Genomic DNA, 18,025 nt, shown 5'->3' on the forward strand with positions numbered 1-18,025 from the left:
AGAATTATGCAACTAATAATCAACCCTTAACGCACCGGATACTCCCTATTCCTTTCCTCGAATCGAGGCCGACTCTAGCTACACTACTACGGTTATAACTTGCCAATGGCATCCCTCTTCAGCGTGAGCAAATTCCTCGTTCCATCATTCCTCACTCGTCCCACGCGGCCAATCTTCTCTTCTGGTCCCGACGAAATATTCTGCAATGTCTCTTCGTCCGCATGATTGGCAACGAACCGATGATCATTGCTCGTTAGGCGGCCAACAATGTATGCACGCAGTGGTGTGTTGTCGCGGGCAAATTCGACCGTGTATGTCTACAACGAACAGATAAGTCAAGTCAGGCTTCGTCGGTTCTCCAGCAAAAGTGTATAGGAGGAATGACATTCTTTGCCAACTTGGTAAGGAAAGGAGAGGGAGTCTGTGCCGGGGTATTTCTTCCTTACCTCAATCGTAGCCTCCTGATCGCCTTCGACTTTCGCATCGACTATCGGGACAGGAAGATCCGTCACATATTCCGGCAACGGTGGCTGCTCAGGGTACGGAGAGTCGCTTCGTCGACGCATTGTCGAAAGGCAAATCACATGCTGATAGGTCATGACACCGCCATTTGCTAGGATCAGGCCGTGTCGGCCTTGGCCTTTGCGTAGTTGGCGTGTCATTTCAGTTATTGCCTGACACAATTAGAGAAACACCCAGTTCTCAAGGCACAAAGGATTCTCACGTGCATGGAATAATTATTTCCCGCTCCACCGAAGCTCGTCAGGCCTCCGAGGAGTGTGAGAGCTCTGTGGCCGTGGGTAATTGGGAGGTTGAGATGTGATGCTGCAACTTTCGGAACGATAGGGAAACATCTTCCGCGCGATGTCAGGGTTCATTTTCCTCACGAGTTTTGCTATGAAAAGGAAAGAGGCAAATGATGAATAAGGGAAACGGTCAATGCGCGTCAAATACGTACGAGTAAAAATCGAACAAGTCAATGTCGTCCTTGACCAGACCAGATACTCTCAGGCCTGCGTCGATGGAACGCTCAATCGACGGACTCGAGAAATAGTTCGGTCGTTCCCAGACTGTGAAAACGAGACTGTGTGTCAGTAAATGTCGACGAGCTGGTGGAAAGCAGTAGACGTACAATTTGGACTATCCTGCGTCCCTGCACCGCCGACTGGGTAAATCCATTTCGTCTTCGGAATCCCCATTTCCTCGGCATACGTTGCTGAAGTCAAGATGACGGCAGCTGAAAGATTAACGGTGTTGAATGCGTTCATCAACAGTGGATCTGTCAACGGTCGTGTGAGCAAGGAGCACAGGAGTCCACTATGAGAGTAGTGATATCGTACATGGGAAACAAATCATCCGATTCCGCTTCGTCACCGTCCCGATGTCTTCTTTGGCGGCACTCTTTTTGCCATAATTCCAAGCATAAGGTTGTTTTTCTGCCACTTTGGCGAATTCGGCGTACATTTGACTGGATTCTTCGTTATTTTGAGATATCGTTTGGCCGCGATGGGCGCGGAAGCCGTTCTCGAACAACGGGTAGACGTGGATCGGTGCTCCGATCGAGTGGACGGCTCCAACGTCTGAGAACCATAGTCAACATTTTCGTTCATTAATTCGAACATCGGGAGCAGTTTCACTTGTTCCAAGATCTCGGTCGGTAGCAGAAAAAACAGAGTCAACACTCTGTTTGGTTTTGGTCCATCCCGGCGGAGGGACCTTTTTGGCAGCGACACAGGCAGTTACTGTTTCATTTGGATTAGAATCCGCACACAAGCATTGCAACGCAAACGATCTTTGAGAAAGGGGAAGTGGTGGGTTAGATCTGACATGATGCCAACGCTTCTCCGCCCGTGATAACCGCAACTTTCGTTTCTCCCTTTGAAATCCTTCTTGCCGCATCGTCCAGCAATTTGGCCGGTTTATTCCCACCATGCTCAGTGTAGAATCGGCGTCGCGCGTCCACCCCTAGGTTCTGACTGATATCTCCGGGCAGGTCATCATACGGCCAAGTCCACGTTCGTACAACGTCGATGCTATCAATTGCACGTTGGAGTTTTTCTTGTTTCGAGTGGTTCAGATCCGTGTCTTTCAGTGCGAGTCGAATGCTCTGTAAAATGAGTTGTAGGGGTTCATAAGCATCCTCGATGCGAGAGGAACGGTTGCAGGTGTCACCAACGCCAACAATGACGGGAATGTAGGACATGGCTGATTGATGTCAGATTGTTTGAAGCGACTCGATCATGATTCAGAGCTGAAGCGAGCAAGATGATGTAAAAGGATGGATTTTGTAGGAGTCAGCCAGCTGTTGTGAAATGTAAATAGAGACGCAGTGATTGGATACCATTGAGAGCAATGCAAGTCCACAACCGAAACCAGAATCTGACATCCCCCATCAGCCGAGGTTGTCAAAGAGTTTTGTCGAGGCGGAGGTTGCCCTCTTCATCCAAAGTATCTGCTGTGACGTTTGCATTTGTGCTGAATGCACTTTGATATACTTGTTGACACTTTTGAACCTAGTGATTGTTTCAAATTTCTAGGGGTCTCTCATCAGCTCCATTCTTTTGTGGCGTTTTCGTATTGGTTGTATCCTGGTCAAATGTTATTATGGCGCAGGTCCCGATGGGAAAGTTTACAGTCGGAATTCGGATTAACATATTTCCGGATTCGGATGGCAAGCCCCTTAAACGATAAGATTTAGCAGTGACCAAGTGCGATTAGCGAAGATAAAAGGATATCAGCCAGGACGCTTGAGCTGCTCCTTTGAAGGCATCGACATTGATGACTTGCCTAGCGAGAGCATGATTTGGTCAGTATCTTTGGGGACAACTTGCACGTACAAGAATGACTAGCCAATGCAATTCTTGTAGGACCTAGCAATTGAGCCATGAAGAGACGAGATGATAGCATCCGCTACTGTACTCTCAGATCTATGAATCATCTCACATGTCATAAAATATCCAATATTGCCCATTCGGCCAGAGAGTAGTCAGAGTGATGAAACGAGCCACTACACCATCCTCCTCAAGTCAGTCATATTTCCACCTTCCAACTCATGGAGCAGTTTTAGATGGCCTTCCATTGTCGTTAGATAAACCATGTGAAACAATCGGGCTGTAGTGTACGTAAATTTCAACGCAGAGGTACACTTTAGCAGACCATCGCCCCGTGGTGAGAAATGTCCGGTCACGCTCTTTAGCCACGGTACATCGTTTATCCCTCCAGTCCCAGCAATGTGGAGTCAGTAAGCACAGGCCAAAACAGAGAGGTGGCTTCCACTAAACGAGTGTACATGTGGGATTTGCAGCTTGGCCTTCGATGAGAAAATATTTTCCCGTTTGGACGCCGGGATATAAGCCTTAAGGAAGTGGTACTCATTATGAGATGGGCCGTCAAGTAGTCTTCTGATGTGGACGATTCAGGCATGGTTGTGATTCAGATATGACAGAGAGAGGAGGGAGGGCTTGGCACGGGGTGCAAATAAGTGCATGATGTTGAGAGTATTGAAATCTAATTACATAGAGTGGCCGAGTCTAGTATCGCATCCAAAATGCCGATTAATATGAGAAGAGCAGACCCCAAAAACATGCGCTTGAGCCAGTGGGGAGGATTCCACCACAACGAAGATAGCCCTTTACCTCCAAAGTCGAGATCTCATGGAAAAGAGCGTCCCGCTCCAGAGATGGCTGTAGGAACCGTCCAAATCAAGCAAGAGCTCTGGCCGCACACTGTTCCGGGCACAACCGTCTTTGGGTTTCATTGTTCTGACGGAAACGCAGTCAGTCAGGAAGTTTTTTGTGGCATGCTGGTATTGCAGTCTCCTTCGAAGCATCTTGCTCTGCGGCGACCATCCAGACGGAACTATCATCAATGGAACAAGCCTGGGAGAAGACACGATAATGGAATGAGGACATGGAGAAAGTCCGACTCAAACTTCACCGTATGGGCCTTGCCTGGGCCGGAGAACTCTAACCGGTCGCCTTCTGCTTCATGAGTGATGCCTACCATCACGTACGTACATACCTCGGCACAAACTTAAAGTCTCCCTTAGCAACCATCATGCACATACATGGTCACTCTCGATGTGCCCTTGGCCCAGCGCCAATGCCATCCACGATGTAGAAAAGGCCAGGACTCCATACTCGGCGACTTTCTGTAGTTTCCCGTGGCATCTTCCATGACTGAGAGGATCATATCGGTTGACGAACCGGCTTTTTAAACATTGTCAACGCTCGTCATGCCAAGTATTTGTGGTACGAGGGCTCCGGTAAATCGTTTACGCGGAGACCGTAGTCGTTTGGTCTTTCATGAATCCTGCAGATCGCGCGTGCATGGAGATCTGTGGAGAAAGTCCCGTTGAGAGTTTGTGGAGATATGTCCTTTCCCACATTGCCGATTGCAATGCCCAACTTCCAGAGGCCCTGGCCCCAAATAGAGCTTCATATTTTAGCCGAACCGGGTTCCGGAGTGGCCCCTTTTCGTTTCATCAAATCCGATCGGGGGCTTGAGGGGAGCCGTCGTCCCTGGTTAGTTATAATAAGTGGCTAAGCCTCGCGAGAACTTGAATTGATCAGTCTTTGCTTGACGATTTTGAACTTTCATCGTCTTTGGCCGATATATCCCCATAAACTTGAAGCCGATATGGACGGCATCAACGGAATAGATGACTCGCTACGCAAGAAGAAAAGCCGAATGGCTTCGTGGAAGCAATATCTCTCAGAAGAAGCGGATGAAAGTTGGGGTGATTTGATTTTGATAGTGGCATGCTTCATTTCAGGGCTAGTCGATAGTGCCGTGTTCAATGTCTGGAGCTGCTTCGTGAGCATGCAAACGGGTAGGTGATCATGCAGCTCCGGAGAATGGCGTGCGGATTGCTGATATGAGTTGGTATGTCATAGGCAATACCGTTTATGCCGGTCTGGGAATGTCAGGTCAGCCACTTAGTCAACCATATCGATGGGTCAAATCAGGCACGGCCATCCTCAGTTTCTGTTTGGGCACCTATTTCTTCAGTCGAGTTTGTCGCTACCTCGGACCTCTTCGCCGCGGCACTTTGAGCGGTTCATTCATCTTTCAAGCCATACTCTGCTTCATCAGCTGCGTTCTCGTGGTCAGTGACGTAGTTCCCAAAGGTGCTGGGAACCAACTGCCAAAGAATTACATCGTGTTGCTTCCATTGGGACTGCTCTCATTTCAATCGGCCGGTCAAATTGTGATGAGCAGGATGTTGGCATATAACGAATTGCCTACAGTTGTACTCACGAGCACGTATTGCGATCTCATGTTCGACCCCGTCTTGTTCACGGCACCAATCACTCAGAACCCTAAACGAAATCGCAGATTCATCTCCGCCATTGCCCTTTTCCTCGGGGCGGTACTTGGGGGATTCTTGACGCGAGACGGCGGTATTGCATGGCCACTATGGATTGCGGGAATCACAAAAGTTGTGCTCGCTATCGTGTGGCTCTTCTGGGGAGCGAAGGGCACGATTCGGCTGGAATAGTGGTCTGGTAGACACGCGTCAAACAGCTCGTCAGGACAGAACAGATGACAGGAAGATGGCACTCAAGACTCAAGAAAGTCGAGTCTTTATGAAATAGTTTGTGAAGCGGATTTTGTTGGTGCCTCGCCGTGTTCTAGGAAGCTCAAGATGCGCTTCACGGATATGTACTCAGCCATAGTGGCTCGGATAATCAGAAAATCCGGCGAAAAGGGGGTAGCCTTGTGACAATTCCTTTCCCACGGCATCATCCGCAAATACGTTTTCCCAGCCACTGGCACGAAACGAATGTCTGACGGGATAACATGCCAGTCGCCTGACCTCCGAAATTGGCCGAGATAGCAAGCTGATAAGACAGCTGACAAAACACATGCGCACACCACGTATCAAGGCGTATGGAGAAACCCGGGTCAGGCCAACGGCTTTGCGGTGAAGGTTCGTTTCACCGGCTAAAAGTTGTAAGCTCAGTGGATATCAGGAGATGCAAACCAAAAAGTTGGGTAGATCAGCTCATCAAAGAGAAAGGTTATACTAGAGAATATATCTCCATCCAAGGAAATCTCCTATAAGGGAGAGTCATCTCTTCTGCCCCCCTCTGAACGCTGTGTTTTGTAGCAGGCAAACGAGGGAAAGATACGGCGCTCTGGCTTCGCCGTCTCCGGAATGAATGAGATGGAAGACGACAACGACAACGCCAGCGCCAGTGCCACTCATACCCGCTCCCTTCATTGCCTCGTGCTCCTGACCTCTTGTCTCGCCGGCCAATCATCTTCGTCACCAATAAAATGCCCTCATGATTCATATCCTCATCCTCGATCAAAACAAACGTGTGGCCAATATGGCTCACCAAAACATCATCCGTGCCCATACAAATGCCCAGGGCTGCTAATCCATATGTGTGCTTTTCGATAATGGTAAGGTCTTACATCTTCTCTCGGTGAGAGATCGAGGCGGGACTTTCGTCCGGATCTCCCTTGACAACAACTTCGCAGACTTCCTCCGGCTGCCTGGACGCATATACCGCATCAGCCACACTTCTAAACACTCGCACTGAAGTCATCGATACGCCATCAGTGGAGGCATCGGGATCCATAAGGACCCATCCCGCACGTTCGAATCGCTCACGCGTCATCTCGGCCAGGCCAACGAATCGAACTTCCACTTTCTCTCCTGCATACTTCTTGAGTTCAACGAAGAAGTTCTTCAAGCCCAAGACAGCAGTTGTGTCAAAGTAGTTGACCTTGCTGAAGTCAAGCACCAGAACTCTAAGCAGGGGGAGATTGACGCCTCGGGTTTTAGCCTTCCTTCGCAGACGGGCCACACGCCTCTCCCCCTCAACCGACCAGTTCCGATCAGCCTCCTCGCCATTCAACTGGCTGTATTCCGGAGAATGGTATGTTTGAATAGTGTCGAGGATAATAGTCTTCACGCGGTTGACATTGGGGAAGAAGAAGGACTCATTGAAACGGAAGATGCGGGTGTCTGGTGAAATGTCTGAAGGCATTCCACGAACAGCATCTAAGGAAGCCGCGAGTTCTGAGCGTGCATCAGAACCAACAGTGGTAATCCGTTTGAAGACCTGACGAAGAAGACAATAGGCAATGTTGAAAGCCACGGCACTGGCAATACCTATCTCGGTGCTGACAAACAGAGACACCCAGAAAGAGATCATAGAAGCAATGAAGTCGGCAAGTGAGGTCTTCCAGAAATGATAGTAAGTCCTTGGAGAGCCAATCAGTGGCCATATGGCAGTGATGATGATGGCCGAGAGAGTGGCTTTTGGAATCCAGTACAGAGCACCGGTGAATTTGTAAATGGAAAGCACAATGAACCCGGTGGTGATGAAGCCAGACAAGGGAGATTTGACCTTGCATTGGGAGTTCACGGCGGTTCTAGACATGGCACCGCCAACACCCATAGCTCCAAAGAAGCTGTTGAAGAAGTTTGTCACTCCAAAGTAGCAGAGTTCCTGGCTGGCATCTGTGACATAGTTGTTTCTCAAGCCAAAAGCACGAGCGATGGCCAAATGTTCGACAGCTGCCGCAATGAAGGCAGCAATACTGCCACCACTGGCCTTGGCGATGAGTTTCCCGTCAAACCCATTGGGCAGCCTGGGAGAGCCAATTTTGGTCGAGGGAACCTCACTTACATCGAAGAGGAAATCATCTGGATCCCGTCCCTTGTTCACTGCATAGCTGATGCCGGTAAACAAGAGGAGCGCGATGAAAGCACGAGTGATGGACAAGAACCAGATTATCCGGTTCTTACTGCCCCATCTCTCACCGGCCTTTTGCAGGATGGTCAGGAGAATGATGCCGGCGAATCCGACCCCGGCTGCGCGGCCATTGCAGGTATTGAAGTTGGAGAAAACATCATGGATGATGTTGGCGGTACCATCGCCGACATTGTCTTCACCAATGAGATTATCGACCTGACCCAAGCCGATGGTGATGGCAGCAGCAGAAATGAAACCAGTGAGGACAGGGTAGGAAATGAAATCGAGCAGGAAGCCCAACTTCAAGAACCCGAGGCCCATTCCATATACACCCATCATCAGGGCTACGGCGGAAGCTACCTGTGATGGGGTGTAACCCTCTTTTGTGAGATCTGAGATAACGTCCGAGGTAAGGAGGCCGATAAGTGAGGTCGGTCCAGTCGACAGGTCTGATTAGGCAAAAAAGTCAGCAAAACTGTGGTTTTCTTGTTGGAGACCGATTATACCTTTTGAAGTGCCCATGAAGGCGTAAATGACGGCTGGCAGCCATGAGGACATGAGACCCCACTGCACTGAAATCGTGGCAATCTTTGCATACGCCAGACTCTGGGGGATCAACATAATAGCGAGAGTCAAGCCCGCCACGAAGTCGTTTAGGAGCCATCGATAATCATAACGAGGGAGCCATCCGATGATGGGGAATTTCTCTAAGACGTACAAAGCTGCCGCTTCTGGGGCAGCCTTGACACCAAGGATACCATACCGGTACACCCGGTTCCAGGTGACATCGGTCTTAATGTCATTCTTGACCTTCTCGTAGACCTTCATGACGGCAACGAGTGTCTTCCCTTTTATTTTATTTTTTTTCTTCCTGTTAATAGTTTGAGGTTCGAGCAATGATGACTATATAAAGCAAAAAGGATGGCAGAAAGGGGGGGGTGTGTTTACGGACTGATACCAAAAGGAGACTGAAAAGGCTTTAGGGAAAAAGGATACAGCCGGGAATATCAATACATGGAGAAGATGTGAGACAGTACCCCTCTTGAAGGTCAAATCGTCAGGGTTCAAGGTGCCTGTCGTTCCGATCGTTTGCAAATGAACATGTCACACTCGCTAATCAAGAGCAAGGGCGCCGGAGTAGGGAGCAGAAACAAGAAACGATGATACGGAAATTGTTAAAATGCTGATCAACCAGAGGACAGGGCGTGGAGAAGGCTCTACGGGGAGCTGCCGTAATGGGCATATTCTGAAGGCTTTGGAGAAGACATAATGCCTGTAACACTGGGAGAAGTGACAGAGCAAGACGCCAGAATTGGGGTGGTAGCTTGCGAGGGCGTGGAGATGCCGTGACTAAGGCTGCCAAGCGTTGTAAGGTGGCGGAGCTTGGAACTCTACCGGCCAATTGTCTATACAGAACCCACCAGCATTTCTACCACAATGCGGGGGTGGAGCCGGTATCCCTCTCCACTAGCAAGCCAATCATCACTAGATCATTGATCTGTTCACTGCATCAAGATGAAAGAGGCCCCCGTCCGGCCCTAGGCCAGAAATTCCTGGCCTGGTACGCGTAAACGATCACCCGGACCGCCTTTCCTAATCTCGATGCTGTTTGGAAAGTCAATGTATGGAGCACGAGTTATTCTCTGGTGGCTAGGTGTTGGCAATAAGGACGAGAAGGTTCACGCTGGACACGAACACAAGACCATGATCGGAGCAGGACCGTCCGCGTGACAGAAACTCGGCGAGTGTTTGTGATCTCGTCCCAATCTGGGAAGACGACAGTCATATCCTGGGGAAATTACGGAGTATACAGCTTTGCGTTGTGGGTGTCCGTCAGAGAGTACGCCTTCACAGTACCAAAAACCGTGCGTATACCGGGTGAACGAATAAGCTGAAGCCTGGGGAAATCTGGAGTCCTCAGAACAGTCATTGAGATAAGAGGTGGGAAAGATTCATGCCCCTTATTCTGCCTCGTATAATTGCCGAGCACTCGTCTCTCTTTCATGGATCGGCTATCCGGATCTAATTTGAACCTCAGCGTTCGTATATCAATTGCCCCCGTACTTCTCTCACACACATATGGTAACTGTTTCAAACGTAGTGTGCGACTTTGACAAACGACTTGTTCAACTATCCAGGATCATGAGCCCCTTCTAGGCCTCAAAAGGCACCAGCTTGGCGGTCGGTAACCAGTGTTGAAGGCATACTTGCTGAACTCTAATCAGGGTTTGTCCTGAATCCACGCTGGGAACCACACTTTACTGTAGTCTGGCAAACATGTATGAAACCGGTCTGATGTGGCAGGTCCGAATCTAGATCATGAGTAGCAGCAGGGCAAAGAATGACGCGCTCCTTTGTATTCTTGCCGGTGGAAACGAGCACTGAGGAAATGTGCAGTCGTGAGTCCTTGGGAGTGAGAAGAGACGTCGAATTATTCCGATCTTTATGCCTGAGTCCAAGAGCCCTTGGCCGGAATATTTCGGGAAAACAATGTTTATAACCATCTGCGCGGTAACATGGGCCGAAGATAAGAACGGCTCTTTTCCCCTTTCACTAGAATCGTGCTATGTTGCCTGGGGAAGTGGCAAAAAGAAAGCCATTGATAACGCCTGGCTGTAATTCAGGCTTTCTTGTAAATCTGGAGTATTAGGCAGGTCTCTTCGGCCCCATCCTCCAGACCTCAGACGAACCATTTCTCCACGAGAAAGGTACGAAGATTGTCGCCGATGCCGACAATACGGATGACATCCCTTCCAAGATGCAAGAATAGAGAAACATAGCTTTCATCATCAGATGTGGCTTGGTGGCATTCAACTCTACCAGAACAGAATCACAATTCCAGGATCCTCGTTGAATTACTGCAGAGGCTGCACTCCTATCTCCAGCAAGTCACTTGATCTGGTGGGTGAACTTTTAGCCAGAAGGCAGATTCATCATGTACAAAGGACGAGTTTCAAGGTGTCCTGGGTTTCAGTGTACACTTACCATCTGAGGAGGATGCCGAGCCTAATCCCAGCTCTGCATTTGGATGAGGGCATCCACCACGCCAAAAGAGCCCCATAATTGCAACTGATACCGAATTGTGGTGGAATATTTTGTTTAGACAGCTATGGGCACGGGCGGCAGCAATCTGGGCTAGCTTCGCTAGTTGCAGGTCGCCATCAAGATCTGGCCTTTCAAAATATCGCCACCTCGCTCGTTGACAAGGTAATTCGATTAACCGAATGCTGGCCGTTGAATGGGTTGATGCGAGGCCGCGAGTCTGCAGCGAGAGAAGTATCGGTTATCGAGCATCCAGATATTATCAAAGCAATCTCTTGTCTTATGTGAGTGAGTCACCTGGCTTGGACAAGTGCTGGTCAAGATCCTCTCCTGAAAGTGATATTTCTGCTTGGCTGTTTCGGTAGAAGCGCAAAATATGGAGAGCCAGATTGACTGAGGATATACCGAGTACCATAGAATAAGAGCTACCCGATAGGGCATTAGGTGGTCTGAAGCCTCCTTCTACCGTCGGTGTCAACCAGATGTTTCCGACACAATCACGCCATGCAGCCGGACCGTCGCGATCAAGATTCCATCTTTGTTGTCAACAGAGACTTTGAATTGGCCTTGTCAATTTGAGAGGGATCTGTCCCCGGATAACAAATCAGCTCACCTCGCCGAAACAGCAACATGAGACGAATTCCAGAAGCAAGAAGGTTCATATCAAGATTCCTTGCGATTAAAGTGCGATCATCGTCCTGATGTAGCACCATTCCGTCTTGAAAGCTTGCCAAGAACAGGGCCTGCTAACAACTTCAAAGCGTCAGTCGGTCAATGCCAATAGCTGCCCATGAGACATATTCAGTTGATGCGCTGTGCAGACTAAGACACACCTGTACAGCGCCGCCTGATGTTTCAGTAGCAGATGCGTTTACATGATCCGTTTGGGCGTAAGCGTCGCTCTTGATTATTGGCCGTCTCCTAATGCATGTGAAACTATGCATCAACGATAATCAGACATCCGTCGCAACAGATGCGTTTGAATTATCTAGCTACACGCTTTCGATGCTCTCTAATCTTTCGCGTCGCGACTGGAAATGGGAAGATGTATAGAATGTAGAGTGTAGACGAAGTTGAGTGGGCGTTAACACCAATCTAACCATATTCGGGTTAAACCTATCGACTGTGTCGTTAAGCTTCATTTCTAGTAAGCAAAGTTAGCCAATCAGAGTGTCTCTTTCACATACTAAAATACCGAAAGCGGCAAGAAGTGCCAAACGATCAATACAGTCAGAGCTAATAGGCACACTGAAAGGTCAAGACAAGAGTCGAAAGTACATTGACATTGTACTGCCTGAACTTTTATCCGCGGAATTACTGTATGGAGCCTTCTCTATACAACACATCGCGCAAGTTTGAATGGCGAGAAATCCAAAATGATTATTCTCATGTGCAGAAGACAGGGGGTATAGTTCCGTTCTCTCTTTCAACCGTAGGTAACACGATAATACTTGAGCATTCGCGATGTCGACGTATAGGAAATACCGAAGATGGGTAAAACGTTTTCATATTCGATCGCAGCTGAAGAAAGATCTCAGGCCGGCAGAAGCAGGCACCATGGGCAGATCTCGGAGCAGGTCTTCCCCAGTCTGGGTGCCGGAACGGACCGTCGGCAACGTAACATTTGTCTCTCAGAGTTTGTGAACACCGAAGTGAACCGCCAATTTGGAGCCACTCTCGTCTGTACTCATGACACGGATTTGTAAATGTAGATGCTGCAATCCAAAAAGACCTCGAGTGCAATGTGATAACAATGAAATCTACTCAAAAATATCAACTCCAAAATCTGTCTCCTTCAATCAGTCAAAGCATAATCCAGTCGACTTCCTTTGTTGGCACTCAGTCAACCGGCTGAGGTGGAATCCAAACGTCGTCCGAATCGGGCGACTCCCCATTTTTCAAGCGGCCGAAGACTTCATGGCATCCGACCTTGATCAACATCAGAGGCCGACTGCGCAGAAATCCGAATCCAGAAGATCAAGCCCAAGTTGCGAGAATAGTCCCCACAAAGGAGATATATTGCTTTAGCCGTTCCTTCACCCACTGCTCGACGTCGATTCCGTCTTTGTGGATATCCTCCTCTGGAAATAATTGGTACCTTAGTATAACCCGGATGGGAATAATGGCTGGATGACTACCCTCACTCGAAGCTAAAACAACAGCCTGCTTTGATTGTGAAGGCATCTGTACGACCAAGTGACCAAGAATGAACAGATCTGTGGAGACATGGATTACCAGCCCGAAATAAGTGCATCTTCACGTCTTGCCTCTCACAAGACGTTGGGGGTCCAGTTCTGCGAATGGAAGCGTAGATCTACGAACCGCCGCGAAGGAGTATTTTCAGGATGGTCCTGGACTTCGATTGTTCTGGCAAGAAAGAAATCTGATTTCAATTTTTCCCTCTCACCTCGTTGACGAAAGCCAATGGATACATGCCGAGTACAAAATCTTGGTGGGATAGTGCCTCAGCGGATCAGTCGGTCACTTCAAGCATTGACATAATTGGCTTGCACGTCAGCCAGTGCATTGACAAGCATTTTCTTGAACCAAGACGTGCGCTCGCAAAGGATGACTGGAACTGATGAGCCGGGTGCCGCCAAATAGGTTAAAGAGTTGCGCGGGTCCCATAGCTAACTTTTCACGGCCCGAGCTTGGTCCACGTTGTGGGCGACTTTCTGGATCACACACTCTGAATAGATTGGTCATCCGCAGTCCTTTTGTCATCCTGATGAAGGCTGAGGCCATTTTCAGCGTGAAAATCGTGCCTGCGCTGTTCGATAGATTCCATCTCCGGTCCATGACTATCGTATGAGGACGCAGGTATGCTTCCTGTAGTTTCCAAAGCGACGGAAACCAGGCAGAGGGCTTGCTCCAGTCTCCAGGCCGAAACCGAGAGCCAACTCGTGAGCTCGCTGGACATGAAAGATTGAATACAAATGGACCAAAGTAAGGATTGTGGGCTGGGTGGGCGGTGAACCGTATGGGGAGCTCTGCACCTTGTCGAGCACCGGCCAATAATGTGTCGGTCTCATAACGGTCTGAGTTGTGGACAAGTTCAAATATGCCAGAATCAAATAGTCAATGGTGGCTTTCTCATATTCCTAGTTGTCGATGTAATTGAACCAGGCTGCGTAGGAGCTTGTGTGCCAGAGAATGAGCACCTTGTCGGGATATCTCTTGTCGCGCCAACTCGGCCAGCTCGCCATGACCATCGTCTTTGGCCCGCAAACCAAGTCAAACCACAAAAATCTCGTCTTCAGACGGCTAGCACAAATCTTTAGGATTTCGGGTAATATCGCAACTTCCAAACTCGTAGCTTCCTGGGGCTTTCCACCGTGGGACACTTTCTGGAATCACCATTCATGTAGATTTCCACCTCTCCAAGTATGACTTATACAATAATACGGGGCATCTTCGAAAGCTCGTGTACCACGAAAGTATCCCAAGGATCGAAGGGCCTCTCATTTGTAGTCGATATCGATGAGAGCTACATACAGTTCTTTTATCAATGACCGACGATCTGCGGACATGTATACTCCATCGGTGGATCTAAGACCTTGGACATTAACAGGTGGTGTGCCATCCTGTGGCACATAGCATAATTTTCAAGGTGTGGCGTCTGTCGTTATCAAGTAAACCAAGATCCTCTTTGCCAGCGCCGGGGTTCCATAGCAGAGGCGAGGAGATGAATTCTGTGTGATAGAATTCGAATATCTAGTGCTGGCACCAAGTCTCATGACTCCTTTCAGTTGCGGCCACAAATATGTCATGCGATGAAAGCCAAGTTGAGGGAGAAAATATCTCTAATTGAATTGCTTTGAACATGTCTACTTGCAGTTCATCTTGGATCAGTCCAAGGAATAACCGAAGGCTTGAGACTTTCTGTTCTCTCGCCATCAGTGTTTCAGGCATATTGCCGCCATCAGACTGACCACGCGCTACTGAATGGTCCGAGACTTGGAAGATCAGTCAGGAGCGAGCCTTGTACGAGAGGGTTGTCTAGGCGTCTGTCATGCTGTCGAACCATGATGAATATCAAAAGAGCGCTTTGGATCTCAACAGATATTCGGATGATGTATCACTTGCCTCGTTCTTGATGCGAACACAGCTTCGTTTGCACTGTTACACGACTTGTATGCATCTCGCATTTTCACCTGACTCTCGATAGCAACAAACTCTTCGACTGCAATTGGCGTGTATTGGATGACTTTGGCTCGCTTGTATCTATCTCAAGGACGTGACAGTTTCTATAGGAGAGAGAGTACCTGTCCATAGCATTCATTGGAGATCCCGAACCCCTTTCCACCTCAGCCTGTCGGCTTTGGCGGTCAAAGATCTACAAATCTTCACACCCTCTCAAAGACGGGCATGACAGCCAATGGACAATCAACCTCCACCGTCTTCCCGCCTTCAAACGCCTCAGCATCCTTGACTTTTCCGTCATCGAATCTCCTCCACACTGCGCCTTTGGGCAAGTACACTTCTCTCTTCACCATGCCCTTGTACATGACGGGAGCGACCAAATATTTGTTGCCGAACAGATACTGATTTTCGATTTCCCAACATTTTTCGTCCAAAGGGAACTCCCAAAACAGCGTCCTGATAACTGGAGTGCCTTGTTTGTGCGCCTGAGTCATGAGTTCGCGGACGTAAGGGCGCAGTCTCTCGCGGAGAAACAGGTACTTTTTCATAATTTCATAGCATTCTTCTCCATAGCACCAGATCTCGTTGGGCGCGCCGGAGACGCATGTCGCTCCGCCAGTGGTTCCATGCTGGGGTTGCTTGGGTTCGCGATCACCGTGGAGACGGAAGACTGGGCAGAAACAACCTGATAGAGAAAGTCCAATCAGTAATTAGTATCCTTGATGAAATTTTCAATACGGTAGACTTTTGAGAGTGTGCTTACCGTATTGGAACCATCTTGTACAGAGCTCGCGGAACTCGGGATGCTTCGGGTTCCCTCCGTGGAAGCCACCTGTGATCCCAAAGAAAAAGAGCATTAATATCATAATTGTAGCCGGGTCGGAAATAGATCTTACCAATATCGGTTGTCCACCAAGGAATACCAGCAATGCCCACATTCAATCCAGCAGCAAATTGATCTCGGAAGCTCTCCCAACTGCTTGCGATATCACCACTCCACAAGAGAGTTCCAAACTTCTGACTTCCGGCCCACGCACAACGAATGAGGTTACACACATCCTTCTGCTCCCCATTATCCACCATTCCCTCGTAGAATGCTCTGGCATAATCCACTGGATAGGCATTGCCTGAACTCAACACGCTGCCGCTACGGTAACGGTAGATGTCAAAGTCATAAGCGTTATATTCCGGCTCCGCCTCATCAAGCCAGAACAGTTTCACACCTTTGTCGTAGTAGTTCTTCTTCACCGTTTTCCATACAAATTCTCTTGTTGCAGGGTTTGTGAAATCTGCGTGAACGGTCTCGCCCTGGAAATCCATAGAGATACGGGGCCCTCGGTCCTGCCGAATCAATAGTCCATGCTCCACCATATAATCGTAGTTTTCGGCTTGTTTGTCAACGGTTGGCCAGATCGAGACGAGAAGTTCGATATTCATTGACCGAAGCTCTTTGATCATGGTGTCTGTAATATGAAAATCACAAAGATTTCGCTCGTCAGATTTACAGTTGTTCCATCTTAATAGGGTGCCGTGCGGGTGAAGGAGGAGCGGAAATATCGAGTTCAAGTTTCATGGTTGAAGAAGAGGATTGGAGTTGGAGCTCAGGTGCTGTTGCTGATGACGATTCTTTCCAGGTTAACAGCAATCTTCGCATGGCGGACTCACCGGGGTCTTTCCAGTATGTGGGGTCGAATTTCCATTCTCCTTGCTTTGGCCCTGCGTATGGAAGGTTAGTCTTGGACCTGTTGTCCACTGCAGAGCGAATTGGGCCGAACGTACAATGAAAAAAGTCCACTACGATGACATCGAGCGGCAAGTTCCTCTTCCGATATTCTCGTGCAACATCCAATAGTTCTTCTTGGGTTTGGTACCGCAGTTTGCACTGCCAGAAACCGAGCCCGTACTCAGGCATCATCGGAACTTTCCCAGTGACGTCGGCATATGCTTCGACAATCTGGGATGGCATGTCTGAAGCCACAATCCAGTAATCAAGAACCTTGGTGGAGAAGGCTTCGAAACTCATAGTGTTCTTGGCCAAAACTGCACGTCCCACCGCTGGATTGTTCCAGAGCATGCCATACCCGAGATTTGAAAGCATGAAAGGTACACTGGCTTGGGAGTTCCGCTGGGCCATTTCCAGATCAAGCCCCTTGAGGTCTAGGAAAGGTTGTTGATATTGACCCATACCGTAAATCTTTTCTTTCGGGTCGATGGATTCCAGTCGATAAGTCAAATGGTAGTCACCGCCAAGTAGAGGCTTAAATTCCCTGGCGTCGATCATCAAGGCGCTACATTTTGGATCCTCGACATCGGAGCGGTTGCGGGTGTACTCTTCCAAGAGCCGTTCGCCTTTGGAGTTCTTGATAATGATCTTGCCACGTGACGAGATCGTTGCAGAGATGTTGCCGTTACTAATTGAGGCATGGTCATCACGGATGGAAATTGACGGGACAATAGCAGGAGGTACCTCGGTCAAGGCCCAATTTTCAGATGGCAGCGTATGGAACCTTGTAGCACGAACTCGGAGGGCGTTGGGGCCCCAAGTTTCGATCTGGACATGTTCCGAGTCGTAGGTGAAATGCAAGGCATTATCCTTGGAGAGTAACATGGTTGAACCAGGCTAGAACCAGGGAAGATCAGGTGACCACGGGGCAAGGCTCGAGGGTTGAAGGAAGCACAGCTTTTCAGTTCAAAGGTTGCAATTGACCGTCTGGATTCGAAAAGAAAGGTAGAGATGGAGAGGTGTAACAAAAGGATACCTACCGCTTGATCATTGGCACCTCATCACCCGGCGGAATTTCTGATTTAAGACATCCCGTCCGGGTGAATGTGTGGTGGATCGTGAAATCAGGCACATTTCCGGGTGCGTATCTTCCCGTATATCGCTTGACTGGGGCCTCCAAGACCCCCGACGTATGAACTCTCTCCATAGACACCGCGAACTCCTTAGGATAACTTCGGGTGCAAGGGTGTCCAGCGGCCTTGGGACTGGGTCGGGCACATGATCGTGATTATTGATGGCGTGGTAAAGGATAAATCGGCCGATCCACAGGGACCAAGTAAGCAGCAGATATCTCGCATGATGTAGCTTCTTGATAATGTATTTGTTTATCAACGACCGGGAGATA

At 48.9% G+C, this 18,025-nt stretch overlaps 4 protein-coding genes across 4 annotated transcripts; 1 reads left to right on the forward strand and 3 right to left on the reverse strand.

Moving 5' to 3' along the window:
• Positions 1–92: 92 nt before the first annotated feature.
• On the reverse strand, positions 93–2,203 carry Z518_03698 (uncharacterized protein; the record flags this gene model as incomplete). Its single annotated transcript, XM_013417408.1, has 8 exons — positions 93–317; positions 447–674; positions 725–854; positions 959–1,070; positions 1,133–1,279; positions 1,341–1,580; positions 1,638–1,742; positions 1,828–2,203. The coding sequence occupies 8 exons, from the start codon at positions 2,201–2,203 to the stop codon at positions 93–95; spliced, it is 1,563 nt and encodes a 520-aa protein (XP_013272862.1).
• Positions 2,204–4,638: 2,435 nt separating this feature from the next.
• Positions 4,639–5,500, forward strand: Z518_03699 (uncharacterized protein; the record flags this gene model as incomplete). Its single annotated transcript, XM_013417409.1, has 2 exons — positions 4,639–4,831; positions 4,896–5,500. The coding sequence occupies 2 exons, from the start codon at positions 4,639–4,641 to the stop codon at positions 5,498–5,500; spliced, it is 798 nt and encodes a 265-aa protein (XP_013272863.1).
• A 919-nt stretch (positions 5,501–6,419) lies between these two features.
• Z518_03700 (uncharacterized protein) lies at positions 6,420–8,540 on the reverse strand (the record flags this gene model as incomplete). Its single annotated transcript, XM_013417410.1, has 2 exons — positions 6,420–8,161; positions 8,219–8,540. The coding sequence occupies 2 exons, from the start codon at positions 8,538–8,540 to the stop codon at positions 6,420–6,422; spliced, it is 2,064 nt and encodes a 687-aa protein (XP_013272864.1).
• Positions 8,541–15,100: 6,560 nt separating this feature from the next.
• Z518_03701 (uncharacterized protein) lies at positions 15,101–17,505 on the reverse strand (the record flags this gene model as incomplete). Its single annotated transcript, XM_013417411.1, has 5 exons — positions 15,101–15,582; positions 15,661–15,729; positions 15,794–16,360; positions 16,563–16,613; positions 16,677–17,505. The coding sequence occupies 5 exons, from the start codon at positions 17,503–17,505 to the stop codon at positions 15,101–15,103; spliced, it is 1,998 nt and encodes a 665-aa protein (XP_013272865.1).
• Between the last annotated feature and the right edge of the window lie 520 nt (positions 17,506–18,025).

This window comes from Rhinocladiella mackenziei, assembly GCF_000835555.1.
Source record: "Rhinocladiella mackenziei CBS 650.93 unplaced genomic scaffold supercont1.3, whole genome shotgun sequence".
NCBI classification, from domain to species: Eukaryota; Fungi; Ascomycota; class Eurotiomycetes; order Chaetothyriales; family Herpotrichiellaceae; genus Rhinocladiella; species Rhinocladiella mackenziei.